Below are 17,336 nucleotides of genomic sequence, written 5' to 3' on the forward strand. Positions count from 1 at the left end.
GCAAAGTAAACTTAAAGAAAGTAGAAAGAAATAAATTACAATGATGATGGAAAAGCCAATGAAACAGAAAACAGATCAATAATAGAGAAAATTAAGAAAGCCAAAAGTTGGTTCTTTGGACCACATACAAAGAAATGAATCTAGAAACAAACCTTACACCCTTCACAAAAATTAACTCAAAATGGAAAACGGACTTTATATGTAAAATGCAAAACTATAAAACTCTTAGAAAATAACACAGGAGAAAACCTAGATAACTTTTTAGCTACAATACCCAGGTACAATCCATTAAAGAAATAATTAATAAGCTGAATACTAAAATTAAAAACCTCTGCTCTGCAAAAGACAATGCCAAGAGAATGAGAAGACAAGGCACAGATTGGAAGAAAATATTTGCAAAAGACACATCTGATAAAGGACTGTTATCCAAAATACCAAGAACTTTTTTCCCCGTCTCCTCAGTTACAACCTCACAGAATACCAAGAACTCTCAAAACTCTAACAATAAGAAAACAAACAACTCAATTAAAGATGGGGCAAAGACCTTAACAGACACCTCACCGAACAAGATATATAGATGGCAAATAAGCGTTATGAAAAGATGTTCTACATCATATGTCATCAGAGAAGTGAAAAAAAAAATGAGATTCTACTACACACCTATCAGAATGGCCAAAATCCAGAACATAGACAACATCAAATGTTGGCGAGGCTTTAATGCAACAGGAACTCTCATTTATTGCTGGTGGAAATGAAAAATGAAACAGCCACTTTGTAAGACAGTTTGGTGATTTCCTACAAAAACTAAACCTACTCTTAGCACGTGATCCCACAATCACTCTTTTTGGTATTAACCCAAAGGAGCTGAAAACATGTCCACTAGATTTAACCATTCCCCAATGTATATGTACTTCAAAACATCATGCTGTATATTATACAAACATACAATGTCATTTGTCAATTTCTAAAAAAGAAAATGTATGTCCACACAAAAACCTGCACACAGATGTTTAGAGCAGCTTTATCCATAATTGCCAAAACTTGGAAGCAACCCAATTGTCCTCCAAATTCACCAAATTGTAGGTGAACAGACAAATTCTGGTACATCTACATGGTGGATTACTCAGTGGTAAGAAAAGAGCTATCAAGTCTCATACACAAAAAAAGAATGAACCTAAATGCACATTACTAAGTGAAGGAAACCAATCTGAAAAGGCCACATACTGTATGATTTCAACTATATGACATTCTGGAAAAGGCAAAACTATGGAGACAGTAAGTGATTACCTGTGGTTGAGTGGCAGAGAAACAGGAATAGGTGGAGCACAGACGATATTGAGGGCAGTGAAAATATTCTGTATGATACTACAGTGATAAATACATGTCATTATACATTTTTCTGAACCAAAAAATGTATAACCCCAAGAGTGAACCCTAATGTAAACTCTGGACTTGAGAGTGATTATGATGTGTCAGCGGAGGTTAAACAATGGCCACAAAAATGCCACTCTGGTGGGGGATGTTGATATGGATGAGGCTATGCGTGAGTGGGGGAAAGGGATAGATGGAAAATCTCTGTACCCTCTTCTCAATTTTGCTGTGAACTTAAAACTGCTCTTAAAAAAATATTTTTTTTAAAAAAAGGAGGGAGTTATTATCAGAGATCCCATAGACCTTAAAGGATAATGAAAGAATGCTATGGATAACTTCATGCTAAAAACTTCAACAACTTAGAAGTATGAAATGAATGAACTTCTCCAAAAAAATACAAGTTACCAAAATTGACATGAATAATAACAGAAAATCTGAATAACACTCTAACTATTAAAGAACGTGAATTTGTCAAAAGCTTCCCCAAAATAAAATTCCAGGACCAGATGGTGCCACTGGTGAATTCTGTCAAACATTCAAGAAGAAATAACAACAATCTTACGCAAACATTTTAAAAATTGGGTAGGACTGGGTAGGGTAGGATTACTATGTAACTCACTTTATGAGACGAGGACAACTAATTCTAAAGCCTGACAGGATTAGCAAGAAAAGAAAAGAAAAAAAAACGATTATAGACCAATATCCCTCATGAATATAAACCTGAAAATTCTTAGCATAATACCAGCAAATCAAATTCAGCAATACATTCCAAATATGATGGTTTTATCCCAGGAATGCAAAGTTAATTTAACATTCAAAAATTAATTAAAGTAATTCAATTTTCCTTTTGTTCTCTTACTATATGATCATTTTAACAGGTAGAGGAAAAGCATTTGACAAAACTCAATACACATTTATAATTAAAAACTATCAGCAAGCCGGGCGCAATGGCTCACGCCTGTAATCCCAGCACTTTCAGAGTCTGAGGCAGGTGGATCACCTGAGGTCAGCAGTTCAAGACCAGAGTGGCCAACACGGTGAAATCTCGTCTCTACTAAAAATACAAAAATTAGTCAGGCATGGTGGCATGTGCCTGTAATCCCAGCTACTCAGGAAGCTGAGGCAGGAGAGTTGCTGGATCCTGGGAGGCAGAGGCTTCAGTGAGCCGAGATTATGCCACTGCACTCCAGCCTGGGCAACAGAGCAAGGCTCTGTCTCAAAAAAAAAAAAAAAAAAAAAAAATTTAAATATAAAAAATAAAAACTATCAGCAAAGTAGGAATACTAGGGAATATTTTCAAATTGATAGAGGCCATTGAACCACCTACAGCTAATATCATACTTAATGATTTAAAAAACTGTAAGATTAATTTGTAGTTGTTTTTCTCTCAGATTAAAAACAAGGAAGAATTAAGTAATTGGAATAAAGTAGGGGCTGGGGGGTAGGGGAATCTAGAGATCAGAAAGAAAGACAATATGATTATTTACACAGAACATCCCAGGGAATTTACAAAACTATTAAAATTAATAAATGAGCTTAACAAGATCAGAGATACAAGGTTAACATTCAAAAGCAACTGTATTGTTATCTATTCATATCAAACAACTGAAAAATAGGAAAAACTAAACTAGTTACAGTAGCACTAAAAACCATAAAATGCCCCGATCAACCAGTTCATTCAGGCTGCCCCCAAGAATGATCCATCACCTAGGGCCATCACCTATTGCCAAAGGCAATGCCCATATTGGAACTAGGGAAGAGTCTGTAGCCAACCAATGTTCCCAGCAGTTGTGGGGGAATTTTGAGCACATCAGTGCTGGGCAGGGGCTCTGGGTTCCACAATACAGGATTCACTATATTTCGCCTATTATACAATTAGGATTCACTTGCTTCAAATAAGGCATGGAAAAAGTTCCTCCAGAATTCTGGTGAGTGTCATTTCCTGGAGAAACTTTCCAGAGGAAGGAAAGTGGGTCAAACCACAGCCCCAGCCACTACAGACGGTAAAATTGATATCAACAACTCTTCTCTACTAGCCATTCTAGATTCCTTTAATCTATGGCTAGTATTTCTGTTGGTCCAGGTGGCTGACTTCATGGGGTGGTCACTGGGCCTTTCTCATGTCCATTTACCACAAACACTGGACAAGGAAGTACCAAGAGACACCTTATAGATGACCTGTGTGCCAAACCTCCATGCTCCACTGTGGAACACAGCCCTACCTCCTCCACATGAACAAGGACATTAACCCTGTCCAAATGGTGACTTCTTTTGTTTTTTTTTGTTTTGAGATGGAGTCTTGCTCTATTGCCCAGGCTGGAGTGCAGTGGCGCAATCTCGGCTCACTGCAACCTCCACATCCCAGGTTCAAGCAGTTCTCCTGACTCAGCCTCCCAATTAGCTGGGATTACAAGCATGCGCCACCACGCGCTAGGATTACAAGCACGCGCCAACATGCCCGGCTAATTGTTTTGTATTTGTAGTACAAACAGGGTCTCACCATGTTGGCCGGGCTGGTTTCGAACTCCTGACTTCACGTGATCCACTCGCCTCGGCCTCCCAAAGTGCTGGGATTACAGGCATGAGCCATCGTGCCCAGCCTGGTGACTTCTTTATTTAGAAAAGGAGCCCCAAATCCTAGTGGCAGCTGTACTTTAAAGTATAACAGGATTCTCACAGCGCCCTCTGTTGGAAATGTTTCTGAGAACCAGGATCTTTTAACCCCTTGCCATCAGAGCTATGGAGATGGGAAGAAACTGCCCAGGTGATTCACAGAGTGATGCTATGCGGAGCCACTCCTACTTTCATGTGATCTTCCTACTGGGAACACTGGAGAATGGGCGCCTCACCCTTGCAGGGTATCATGCCCAAGCTGCAGGATCTCATCATCAGTTGTGCCATCAAAGGACTGTTTTACTGCTCTATCAAGTCATCAGCTTCTGGACGGTGTGGTGCAAGATGGGACAAATGATTCTCCTATTCCATAAAAGTGGGTCCCGGCCGGGTGCGGTGGCTCACGCCTGTAATCCCAGCACTTTGGGAGGCTGAGGTGGCCGGATCACGAGGTCAGGAGTTCGAGACCATCCTGGTCCACATGGTGAAACCCCGTCTCTACTAAAAACACAAAAATTAGCTGGGCGTGGTGATGTGCGCCTGTAGTCCCAGCAACTCAGGAGGCTGAGGTAGGAGAACTGCTTGAACCCAGGAGGCGGAGGTTGCAGTCAGCTGAGATCACGCCATTGCATTCCAGCTTGGGCAACAGAGCAAGACTCCGTCTCAAAACATAACATAACGTAACATAACATAACATAAAATAACATAACATAACATAACATAACATAACATAACATAACATAACATAACAGTGGGTCCCTTAGTCTGAAATGACCCCTGTACTAGAGGATCAAACATCCTGCAAGCCCTCAAACAGTAGTCCTGGGTGAGACCCTGCTGGAAAGACAAATTCAGACCCAGAATATGTCTCAAATCCAATCAAAATGAATCATGGTCCTTTCCACTGTATAAGGACTGGTTAGCCTGCTTGAAGGATGATTGATCTCTGCTGCTGTCAGGCTAGATATTCAGCAGCAGCAGTTGCTAGATCAGCACTGGTGAATGAAAACCCTTTTATTGGGCCCATGCACAGCCATCATCGGTAATTTTTCCATGCACTCATAGGCCAAAAGAAATACCAAACAGTAGTGTTTATTAAGTAGTTAGATCCAAATAATAAGAATTCATGTCCTAACAAATGAGTAGACATTTGAAAAAATAACACATAAATTGGAAGAAAAATATTTTTATTTCCTTCTTAAAAACTACAAATACTGGGCCAGGCACAGTGGCTCACGCCTGTAATCCCAGCACTTTGGGAGAACGAGGCAGGCGGATCACGAGGTGAGGAGTTCGAGACCAGCCTGACCAATATGGTGAAACCCCACCTCTAGTAAAAATACAAAAATCAGCCGAATGTGGTGGGACACGCCTGTAATCCCAGCTACTCAGGAGGCTGAGGCAGAAGAATCACTTGAACCTGGCAGGCGGAGGTTGCAGTGAGCCGAGATCGCACCACTGCACTCTGGCCTGGGTGACAGAGCGAGACTCTGCCTCAAAACAAACAAACGAAAACTTCAATTACTTGATAATACGACATGTGTGCCTGTTAGACACAGAACAACTTCTCAAACTTGGAATCAGACTGAACAAGCCACCCTCCTTTTCTGTTCCACACTGATTTTTGCACAGTGCTTGATCTGTATCACAACTAGTAAAAATCCAACCCTGCAAAAATATGACATCATCAAAAGAAATGTGGCATGAGCTAATGTCAAAACTGTGAACTACCTAGAGCTAGTAATTTGTGACAGATATTGCTGCGTTTCCTTTAAAATTCTGAAATATCCCATGGTATTCTTTTGTGTCTGTGGTGGTGCTTTGGGGTGCCTTGGTGCAGTCTGGGAACGTGTGTGTGTGTGTGTTTGTGTGTACAGTCCCTTCCTCCCTTCGCAGATCCAGCACCCCAAACTAGGTGTTCTTGTGACTTAACCCTAGTTGTTGGTTTGGTGATAGTCAGTAGGGGAGAGAGGAGGAGCTGGGGGTAAGAGGGACAGCACAGTCTGCAAGCAACCCCTCTAGCTAGTAGAAGAAGGCCACTTCTGCAGGCCCAGAGGGTTAAGAGGAATTTGGGGTTTCAGGGTTTTCAAGTGCACTCAGATGCCCCATTCTAAGGGTCAGGATTCCTGCCCAACCAGAACACTGACCTTAGCATAGCTGAGAGAGAATTCTACCTACCTTGGTGCTCTGCTACCCTTAAAATTAAGTTTTGGGTCGAAGCCTTAGATTTTTCCTCTTACTGTATATGCGTTTCTTTACATGATGCTAAATAAATTTCCTTTTACATTTTGCCCCCAATTATCTTCCACCTTGCATCATCTTTCTCCAATCTATCAATGTTATTTACCAAAAGCCATCTGATGATTGTCCTCATAATTAATAATTAATTTCTCTGAACTTCTCAAAAGCCTAGTGCACCCACCAGTGCATTCCCTTCGACAGGAATAGCATTCCAACTCACCACCAGTGAAAGTTTTAAGTTGCACAGCTACAGTGCATGCCAAGCGTTATCAGTATTAGTGCTCCATCTAGCACCAGAATCGATTCTCATTGCCAGCCAGCCAGCCAATAATCCAGCTTCAAAACCTCACTGTAAAGTCTACTTTCTGAGACCACTCCTGGCACCAACTGCTTTGGGTAGGAGGGTTCCCAGGAAACAGACTCTCAAATGCAGATGTGCACATCGGAAGTTTATTGCGGAGTGCCCTCCAAACCAACAACTGTGGGGCAGTGAAAGACGTAAGACTGAACAGAGGAAGGAGTTGATCTGCAATGCAGTCCCAGGAAGCCCTCAGCCAGACCCATGGGGGAGCTCTCTGGTGTTGGGATAGACTTCAAGGTTGGCTTGTCTTATAGCAAAAGCGCTAGGCATTTATATCCCTACACTGTATAGATATTAGATGTAAACTGCCCCTGAAGAGGAGGCATGACTCTGGGGGAGGCAACTCTTGGCTCAGGGCAATGCGTGGAGTGGGACTCAGCTGCAATCAGTTTTAGCTGCCAATATTGCCAAGAGCTAGGGGAACATGTGCCTGAAAGCGGGATCTGAAAGCCTAACCACAGCACCTGCCACACTACCACTGGACTATTACACCAATTTGGCTAATGAGGGAAGAGAATTAAGCATTTATGCTGCTGGATTAGGAGAAACTACATTTCACTGACAGTCAGTGAAGGCCAACTCTTCTTTGCAGAAGAGTACCAGCTAATAAACATAGAAGAAATAACAGAATTATTTTTTAATTCATCATTTTGCAACCCCTAATGAAATTATTGACTCAGACAAGGATTATCAAAGAATGCTAAAAGCATTAGGTAAAAGGCATTCACAATGTGCTCAAATTTTTACCCTGTGATTACCTGCTCTTTACAAATGGAAAAAGCATACATTTACAGAGATGAAATCTAGTAGGTACTGTCTTAGATTTAACATATTAAATAGTGAGACAACCTCACAACCTCTGGATGGGATGCAACATGCAGTACCCAGCGCCATATACAATATTCTTGCTAAAAAAATTTCTAACGAACACCTAATAAACCCTTAAGGTCTAGCTTCCACTTACAGGAAATACAGATAGAAGACAGAAAGATGAACAATACCTGGGGGCCCTGCCCTTAAGGAGCTAGATTTATATGACATTCTAGAAAAGGTAAAATATTAGTGACAGAAAACTGATTTGCAGCGGTCAGTAACCAGGGGTAGGAGGGCCTGACAGAACTTTTTATTTGAAGTGATGGAAACAGTCTATACTTGACTGTGGTGATAGTTTCAGTACTCTTCAAATGAACATTTAAAGAGGATGAATTTTATTGTATATAAATTAAACCTCAATTACCCTAACCCCTCCTCAGAAAACCTAAATGTTTAATCTGGTTTTTGAGAAAAAAGTGAGACTATTCTGTTGATTTTTTAAACAAATATTTTAAAGGACAAAAGTATTTTTAGATTGACATTTTTATTTTCCTTTTAAGCCCAGAGGCAAGATTTTTCTCTTCTCTTGAGTTAGGAAACTAATTCATTTCACATTTCTACCTACCAGTATACCAATAGAGCAGTTTTTGCCTTAACATGTGTTTATACACTATACAGGATTCCACTGATGTAACAGCTACATGAAGAAAATTACTACCTATGCACAAATACAGATGTACACATACAGATTCAATCCCGCATTACTTCCTGACATATTCCTACAATAAATAACGTCTCTTCATAGCTTAAAACTATCAAGGGTGATCAGTGTCTACTGAATAAAATCTAATTCTTACCTTGGTCTTCAAGATGCCCCATCCTAGCCAAAGCCTCCATTTCCAGAATGAATTCCACTACTGTCCTTCATGACACCTGCATTCTAGCTCTCACAGAATTCCTACTGTTACCTACATACAAACTGTGCTTTCCTGTCTCTGCTGATGCTTTTAAGCCAGCCTAGAATGCCATGCCTTTGTCATAGTAGGTTATACTTTCTTGGTCATTTCATTTAACACTTCTATAAGTATCTGCCTTTGTATCTTGCACTTCCAGATAGACAGTAAACTCAAGTCTAGAATTTGTGTCTTATAAATTTTTACAGGGCCAATGGTTAGTGCCAAGTAATAATCCCTGAGCAAGCTGAGCATGGTGGCTCACACCCGTAATCCCAGCACTTTGGGAGGTGGAGGTGGGAGGATCACTTAAGCTCAGGAGTTCAAGACCAGCCTGGACAACATGGTGAGACCCTGTGTCTACAAAAAATAGAAAACAAGCCAGGTGTGGTGGTGCATGCCTGTAGTCCCAGCTACTGGAGGAGACTGAGGCAGGAAGTTCACTTGAGCCCAAGAGGTTGAGGCTGCAGTGAGCCATGTTCGCACCATTGCACTCCAGCCTGTCTCAAAATAAGTAAAATAAAATAATCCCTGAACTTTTGCTAAAATGACTACTTAACCTCTTACAACCAAAATCCCACGCATCTGAAGGATGGACTCAAATACCATTTCTAACAAGAAAGAGATAAAGCAGTTGAAAGAACTAAGGGGGTTAAGTTTAGATTCCCCATTTTGGTCACAATCCCCTCTATTGTTTTCACTAACATTGTTCTTCTATGACTTCAGGACCCAGATACTCTGACTCCTCTTTATCTTCCAGTCTATCAGTTCCCTCTTGGCATCACTTTCCTTTTTACCATGTAGTCAAACACTGTCCCCAAAACCTTCCATTTCTTTTTTCTTTAACCCTAAATCAACTGAACTAGGTTTTCTCCATTTCTATTTTGTGTGGAAAAACATACAGTGCCATGCTGGTTGGAATTTTAAATGTGATTTTAATAATAACAACAGGTAACATTTCATGGGCACTTACCAGGTGCGGACATAATGTCCTTTTGATAACACTACAAAGTTACAAGTAAAGAAACAAAGTCTAACTTGCCCAATTTAACACAAGTAGAAAAAGGTAGACGTGAACTAAGGGAGTCTACCTCCAGTGCTCTAACATTTAGCCACTGTGCTATGGTGCCTCCCAAGTGCATGGTTATACCACCATTCACATTCAGAACAGATCAAACATTCCTTTATACATTTCCTGTCCAACCCCTTTCCCCAAGAGAATGTTCCGATTTTGATTGGCCTCATTCATCCAAAAATATATCTATTCAGTCACTGGATAAATGAAAGAGTTATTCCCACATTCTACACAGTCATTGAGACCAAAAATAAAAGAGTAAGACATGATCCTTGCCTTCTCTTCAAGTCCCCAAACCCCTCATTCTCAGCAAAAACAAACAAACAAAAAACAGTAACTAATATTTCATAGCAGTCAACATGCCAAGCACATACATTGATTCATTTAATCTACAAAACAATTCATGTTAGTATGATCCCCATTCTACATATTTAAAAAACTGAGGCATAGAAGTTATGTAATATACTCAAAGTTACACAGCTAGCAAATGACAAAACCAGAATGCAAAACCAGTCTAGCTTCTGTGCCCAAGCTCTTAACCACTTTGTTAGACTGTCATCAAAGTCACTGAGTCCATTAGGTTTGAAACTCTCAACTTCTCAACTGTACACCTAAAGCAAAGAGTAATTAATTCATTTGACAATGACTGATAACTCACTCATCACGTTTTTGTTTCTTGAACACAAGCTTGTTCCCATTTCAAGGCCTTTATAAATTCCCAGAACATTCTTCCTCTACATCTGCCTCCTCATCATGGCAATTCAATTTAAATGCCAACTCTCAAAGAGACATTTCCTGACCATGTTACCTAAAATAGCCCCACTACAAATTGCCCTATCACATGAAATAGGTTTTATTGCCTTCACAGTTACTTATTACTAAGTGAAATTATGAGTTGTCTATTTCTCCCATTGGAGTGGATTTTCCAAGACAGCAGAGACTTTGTCTATCTTGCTCACCGCTACATCTTCAGCATCTGCAATACTGCCTGGCACAGAGCAGGCACTTGATGTTTACAGAATTCATGCCAAAAAATGTGCTAGACATTGGGATTATCAAAACGAATAGGATATGATGCCTATCCTCAATAAACTCCCAGTCTTTATATTTACAAGTACTCACCTCCACCCCTTCTATATTAACTGCTCCTTTTTTCAATGGCTAACCTCTCCACCGGTCACCTTAACTCTGTCCCTGAGATCCCTTTGACCTCTTCCTGTCCCTGAGATCCCTTTGACCTTTTCCTATCAATTATCCCCTCTCTCACTTCTTCACTCTGTCTCTCCATTTAGCCTCCCATATTTGCATATCCCACCCAACCTCCTATACTTGAATATCCTTCCCTCAACTTTGAAATCCCCTTGAGTTACCAAAAACACATTCCATTCACTCCTCACCACATCCCTCTATTCTGACCACTTCCTCAAAAGTTATCAATGACCTGAAAACGGTTCTCACTTTCTTCAACATTTACCACTTCTGAGAATTTTCAATCCACTCTCTTAGAGCCACAGAGGCTACTGTTTCATGATTTTCTTCTTAATTTTGATTCCGTTTCCTTCACTGTCTCCTTTCTCTCACACCTTTAAACCTGATGCTCACTAGAGCTTCATTCTCTATTATTGCTCCATTCAGTCTCTCTAAAAGATATCATCTTCTCCTTTAACTTGCGTCCCTATACAAATAATTCTATCATTCATTCAGAGCCGAAACCCCAAGTCTACTTTCCCCAACATCTTTAATAAGAAATGTGATTTAATTCTTAATCAAATCATCAATAGAGTAGTTGCAGGCTACTTTTTGTAATAAAATAATGTGAACTTTAATAAACAATAATGTTGTGTTGAACAAGCATTAGCAGGCAATATCACAACATAAGGCTGATTTCCATGAGTAAGTTCTTGAAATACTTGAACTAATTCTTCATTACTTTTCATTGACGGCTTGTACAAAAATGGACCAAGGGCTAAAAAATCATTCACAAATGTTATATGATTAATCTATGTTAATTTTGTCTAAAACCGTTAATATAGTTCTAGATACACAGAAATCATATTACACTAGTAGTAGAAAGTCAAAACAGGAATATACCAGTCAAAAATTATTGCATAAGTCTGGAAACCATACACGAAATAAATTTAAATTCTTTGAGAGGAGTTTGTAAAGATGTTCCTGCGGTGCCATAATTTAGAGATTTACAGATCAAAATTATACCTAATTATCAGGGCAAACTGTCTCACGTAGTTTTGTGCTATTTTCAAAAGCATTAGCAAGAAACAGACTTGTGCCATTCTGGCCTTCAGTTCAGAAACAAAAAATAGTTACACACGTTTACATCCATATGGTAAAACTACTGCTGTGCCCAATCCTGTAAACAATCACAGACATGAGAAAACTGGTTAACCTAGAAAAAGTGTGAACAAAGCTCCAGCTTTACAACTGTCACCAACAGATAAGCCATGATACCTAGTGTTAAACTACAAATACCTGACTTACAGCCTCGTCCCTTTCATAATGGGAGAAAAAGACATCTAACAATTGCCTAATAAATTGCACATTCAATAAATAACAGTAAACTCTTTAACTCATTTTGACAGTTTCCTACTATGTTTTCCCCACGTACTGCAAGAAGCTGTGGGAAAAAAAAGATGAAGCCAACTCCCAATTACCACTGTCAAAGCTGGTGAAACAAGTCAGTCACCATCCTTCAGGGTATGCGGCATGTAAGGGCATGGAAAAGAAAACAATAGGAGAGCCCTCAGCAAAAAAAAGCACCCACATTTTAAGAAAAAGAAAATGAAACCAACTGAACATCTATATCAAGGAAGCTGAAGGTGTAGCCAACCCAAGTAAAAGAGACAGATCTACCCGCTATTCAGATTTTCTAGCTAGTGGCAGTTGAACGCTGTACCAGCTGTCATATTCTGAAGTTCTGCAGTTCTCCCCTTTTCCCTACAAAACCCTCTCTACTCTAAAGCCTGTAAGTAACAGAGGAAATCGAACAGAGGATGAAGAGAAATGGCCGATGGGACATCAGATCACAAGAGTAACTGCAACCTCATTTCTAGAAGACCAAAAGGCCCGGTTATCAAAGTACAGCTCTAAAAATCTCTATCAGACACCTTTCGCATCTACACAGATCTCCATCTGCGTCCCTTATTCATAAACCTTTTCAAAGCAAACCTCATGCCTATCCCTCGGGCCTGCTTATCCAAAACTCAACCAATCTATACCATGACTCCTCTTGGTGAAAGGCAGATTGAAGGGAGGTGGAAAGGGCTGGAAGGAATGTCATGGGAGAGGGGGCACGTGCAAATAACACTGCGGCAGAGACACTGAAAACGCCACTTCCCTTGCCACTGTTGCAATTCTCTTCGTGTATCATCCTCTTACCCTCTCTACCCATGCCACCTCCTACCTCAACGATACACACACGTGTCACAGCCGACCAGCACCATCGCCTTTTCCAGCATCACAGGTTCCCCTACCACCCCTCACTATCCCCCCACATAGGCAGGCAGACACACACACACACACACACACACACACACACACACACACACACACACAGCAGAAACTGCAGCCACCGCACCCTCCTATCTCGATAAGTGCTCCTGCCAACAGACATCCAGAGCGGACTGAAAGCTCAATAAATGCGCAGGTACACACACGCAAGCACACACACACGCGGGTGCACGCGCGGCATGGGCGCAAGGAAGGGCACCCTGGGGACGCACCTGGAGGCTGGGTGTCCAGCGCTGCCGCCCCCCTGGTCCCTGTCATTGAGCGCAGCGGTATAAATTCTCCGGTAGCGGTCGGCCAGGGCCCGGCCTGACAGCAGCAGCTGGTAGTGACCCCGGGAGTCCGCGGCGGGTAGCCCCAGCCCCAGCCCCGCAGCAGCCACGGAGCCGTCGGGAACCGGCATGAACAGCGCCCCCGGCGCCGGGGAGGAAGAGAAGGTGGCGGCTGGGTAGAATCCGTCCCCGCCGAGCCCCGAGGAGGCGGCGGCGGGGGAGGCAGTCGCTGCGCACATCATCATCCTCGCCGCCGCCGCCGCCGCCGCCTCGTCCCCGTGGGCCGGGCGGGCAGACACGCGCGCGCACACACAGCCCTTTTCCAACGACGACGGCTCCGGCGGCGGCCTCTGGCTCCCGCAGCAGGGAGACTACAAAGACAGCGACCTCCTTCTCCTCCTCCTTCTTCTCCTCCTCCCCCCCGCGCCGCCCTCGCCGCTACTGGGGCCGCTCATCTAACCCCGCCACCCCGGGAGTGTGAGGAGGAGGCGGTGCCGCCACTGCCGCCGCCACCACCGCTACCACCGCCGGGGCTACCCGCAATGGGAAGCTGCCGGCCTCACAGAGCATGCGCCACTCCTCGCACATGCTCAGTAACTGCCGCCCCTTTTCCCCCACCCCCTCTCCGCCACCACTCCCTCCGCCTCGGGGCTTTGGGTTTGGGCTGTTGGGTTGTGCGGAATCTGAAGTAGTCCACTTCTCCGGGTTTTACTGGCAGCTTGAAGAAGAGTAAGGAAAGTGCTGGGGAGGCTGTCAGCTACTGACGTTCGACTTCAGGTTCCCTCCAGGTGGAAGAACGAGGACCAGAAAGCAAGAGGGAACGTGCCCATCGCCAGAGGAGGAGTGGCAAGCTCTTCTGCTACCTCTTCTCCAAGGCTCTGCTGCCAACAGGAAGATTTACTGTGAATTGTGCTGGTTAATTCAGAGTTTAAGGCAGAGAAAACCATCCCAATTAGAAGTGCCTTTAGCGATCTTATTTTATATGGTTTTTGTCATTAGGATTTAAGCTTGTTTAACACAGCTTTTACTTACAAAGACAGGTAGTAATCTAGCACATTCTTTTTTGTGTGTGAAAGTATTTTGTGTGTGAGAGTATAACAGATAGGCTAGTATTCACAAGCCAGAGTCATTCCCAAATTCTTGTTCTCAACGGAGCAAAAATATTTTTTAAATTACTCTTTTTTATTGACTCCTCACTCACCTAAGAGTGCACTTTTATCTCTTGGCAGTGGTCATTTAATGGTTTATTTTTTTCTGCACAAACTTACATTTTTAAAGATAATTCTTGAATGCGATCTGAAACAATAATTGTGACTGAGACTGTATAGCGTCTGAAAATGTCAGATCCATCACATATCTTGTTGTTGTCTATAAAAAAGTAACATTTGCTCAGTCCTTTGTTCCAAGCTAACCTACGAACCCCATCTAAGTATATGCTCTAGAAATATACGTGCCAATGCACTTTGATTCCTACTACGTTTTATCCTTTGACTCTCAATTTGAAGAGTTTCCTAATTTACAGTCCTGACAAAATAATTTATAAGTTCTGTCATCCCAGTACTGTATCTTTCATCTATGTACTTGTTCTTATATCTGTGCCTCTTCTTCGGATGGCCTTCTCTTAAAAAAATAAAATAAATTTTAAAAAATCCTCCTTAGTGTTTGAGAAGTGCAAACAACAAGGAATAGGAAAGTAAATTAATTCTAGTTTTAGGGTGGAAGGTTGCTGAAAGCAATGCATTTTTTCTGAAGCTTTAAATAATGGATGGATTTCATTTAGTTTTTTTAAAGATAATTAGCAGTGGGATAAACATAGGAACAAAGGACAAGACATGTGGAATCATATTTTAGTACTGTAATTAGCCCTGTTAAGTTTTTGTATTTGTCTTGTTTCCTTACCTAAGTTCCTTCAGAGCTTGCTGCTTTTGTGTCTTCTTCAGCCACTTCAGGACTTTGCATGTAGTAGGTATCCAGTAAGTATTTATTAGGCTAAATTTCTATCCTAATGCTTCAGCACAGTTAAAGACCTCAGTGTTGACCAGGCAGCCCCTAACCCTGGAGTGAGAACCAAGACAATGGTGTAGAGGCAGCTAAATTCTAAGAATTCTAAGGCCTGACAGGTAAGCAATGAGAGGGCCCATTACTATTGCAAGACCTAGCAGGGTAGCTAAAAGGCTCTGAAATCAGACAGCCCTGGAATTGGATCCTGACTCTGCTACTTAATACTTGTCTGGCTTTGGGCAAATTATCTCCTCTGAATAGTGCTCAAAAGAATACCCACTACATGAGATTGAGGGAGGACTTAAAGGATCTAGGATGTCCAACTTGGCACATGAATTTTCACAAATGGTGGCACATACTAAACAAAACACTAGGTTTTCCGTAGGGTAGCAATGGTGTCTGTTCAACCATCACAGGCTCCTAGCACAGGGTCTAGCCCTAAACAGGAGGGAAATAAATGTTGGCTGAATGAATGAATGTTGCTTGCACAGAAAACATTTACAGCGCAGGCTCAGGTGGTGGAATGTGCAGTCACTGCCCATTTAGAGTTTCTAGTGGACATTGACCCGCGTGGCTGCCCTGGTCTCCGGGCTCTTCCCACCATTCGTTAATTTCGCTTCAATCTTTACTGCTGTTCAGTCCCAGACAGGCCCCTTCGGAGCCTCATGGGTACACTCAAAACCCGGAAACTGGATAACTTGCTAAGAAGCCCGATGTCATTGAGCTGCGCAACTAGGCGTGCGCAGAGTCGCACACAGGCTCACTTAGGTATCCCAGAGTGGCATTTCTATTGCGGTTGGCAGCGTTTCCTTCCACGGCAGTGGCAGCGGTCGCTCTCCTCAAAATTGATAGCCAGTGCAGCGTTTTTTCTCCTCCTCCTCCTCTTCCTGCCTCCACACGGCGCGCTCCCCGGTCCCTGCAACTGCCACAGCTACCGCCTTGGCAGCTGGGCAACTTGGAAGGCTCCCCTGGGATGGCGGGGGAGTGGGGCGCATGCCAGAAAGAAAAAGGCATTTGGAGTCACCCTTACTTCTACTGTCAAGGGGACGTGAAGGGGAGTGTGGTCACAAGTCGCGAGGGTTGCCTGAACCGTCGCTGCAGATCGGAGACGTGGGTTTCTGGCAGTATGCAAAGCAAGCGTCCCCTCCCGCCGCTCCTGCGAGCTGTACTACCGAATGCCTTACGCAGCCCTTATGTTTGGGGAAAGAGGGGGACCTATACAGAATGAAAAAACACAGAGGGCTTTGCTTTTCTTTCCCCACCCCACCAAGCTCGGCCCCCGTGCTTTCAGCGCTGCCATCTTAGTTCCTCCAGCGGCCGGGCTGGGCGTGTGTGCATTTGTATGTACAGGGAGGGCTGCAGCCGGGGGGGCGTGGGGGCCGCCTGGGCGGCTTGGGTGTCGGAATGGGCTAGACAGCAGTTCACCCACGACACGTTCGCCCTCAAAGAATAGCATTGAACTACGGCAAATCCTGCCTGTGCCCATTTTATTACGGGCGTAGTATGTTTTAGTCTTTGTGGTTGGTATGCTCATTTCGCAAAAGAGATCTCTCTGTCCTGTGCCCATGTAATAAGACTATGGCTTCATCTTTCACCTTGTGATCACAGATTTAGTCGTTCTTTTCCACTTAACATTGCAAACCTGGACCACAGTTTTTTGAACTCTTATCACATTTACATTTTTCTACTCTCATCTTTAACGATTTTGTTTTTAAAGGAAGCTACCCGTGCTGATGTAGTAAATAACAGGGCAGGAACCATAACGTGTATATAAGAGGACAGATTAGTGTTGTTTGTTTCCTTTAAAGGGTTAATATTGTACTAAAGCTACAAGATTACAAACACAGGAAGTATGTATATTATCAGGTACATCAAGACTGCTGAAAAAGCTGTGGTAAAGTCTGCGTTTGTTTCCTGGATTTGTACAACAATGTATTGGGGAATTTAAAAACAAAATTGGTAGCTGAGAACAATTTGGGAAAAAAAAAAAGAAAAAGCTTAGGCTTGAAGAGTGAAGACATGCTTTACTCTTCAGTGACCTTTGCTTTTTAAGGGTAATAAGATAGTGCATTCTTAACAAATATATTGCACTTAAAGTATATTTCATAGAATAT

At 42.5% G+C, this 17,336-nt stretch overlaps 2 protein-coding genes across 21 annotated transcripts in view; both read right to left on the reverse strand.

Annotated features, from left to right (window-relative positions):
• The window catches only part of MYCBP2 (MYC binding protein 2), a 283,201-nt gene extending 269,457 nt beyond the window's left edge, over positions 1-13,744 (reverse strand). For all 20 annotated transcript variants that reach the window (XM_055360105.2, XM_055360102.2, XM_055360098.2 and 17 more), the window contains exon 1: positions 13,165-13,744. In XM_055360105.2, the coding sequence (XP_055216080.2) occupies positions 13,165-13,466 (302 nt within the window). In that variant the 5' untranslated portion in view covers positions 13,467-13,744. The remainder of the gene's footprint in view (positions 1-13,164) is intronic.
• LOC129526320 (uncharacterized) lies at positions 13,593-13,676 on the reverse strand. The gene has a single exon (XM_055360110.1). The coding sequence runs from the start codon at positions 13,674-13,676 to the stop codon at positions 13,593-13,595; it is 84 nt and encodes a 27-aa protein (XP_055216085.1).
• Positions 13,745-17,336: the final 3,592 nt, after the last annotated feature.

This window comes from Gorilla gorilla, chromosome 14 (genome assembly GCF_029281585.2).
Source record: "Gorilla gorilla gorilla isolate KB3781 chromosome 14, NHGRI_mGorGor1-v2.1_pri, whole genome shotgun sequence".
Lineage (NCBI taxonomy): Eukaryota > Metazoa > Chordata > Mammalia > Primates > Hominidae > Gorilla > Gorilla gorilla.

Excerpts from the sequence above, each read along its gene's own strand:
- LOC129526320 (XM_055360110.1), bottom strand. The coding sequence starts at position 13,676 with ATGAGCGGCCCCAGTAGCGGCGAGGGCGGCGCGGGGGGGAGGAGGAGA.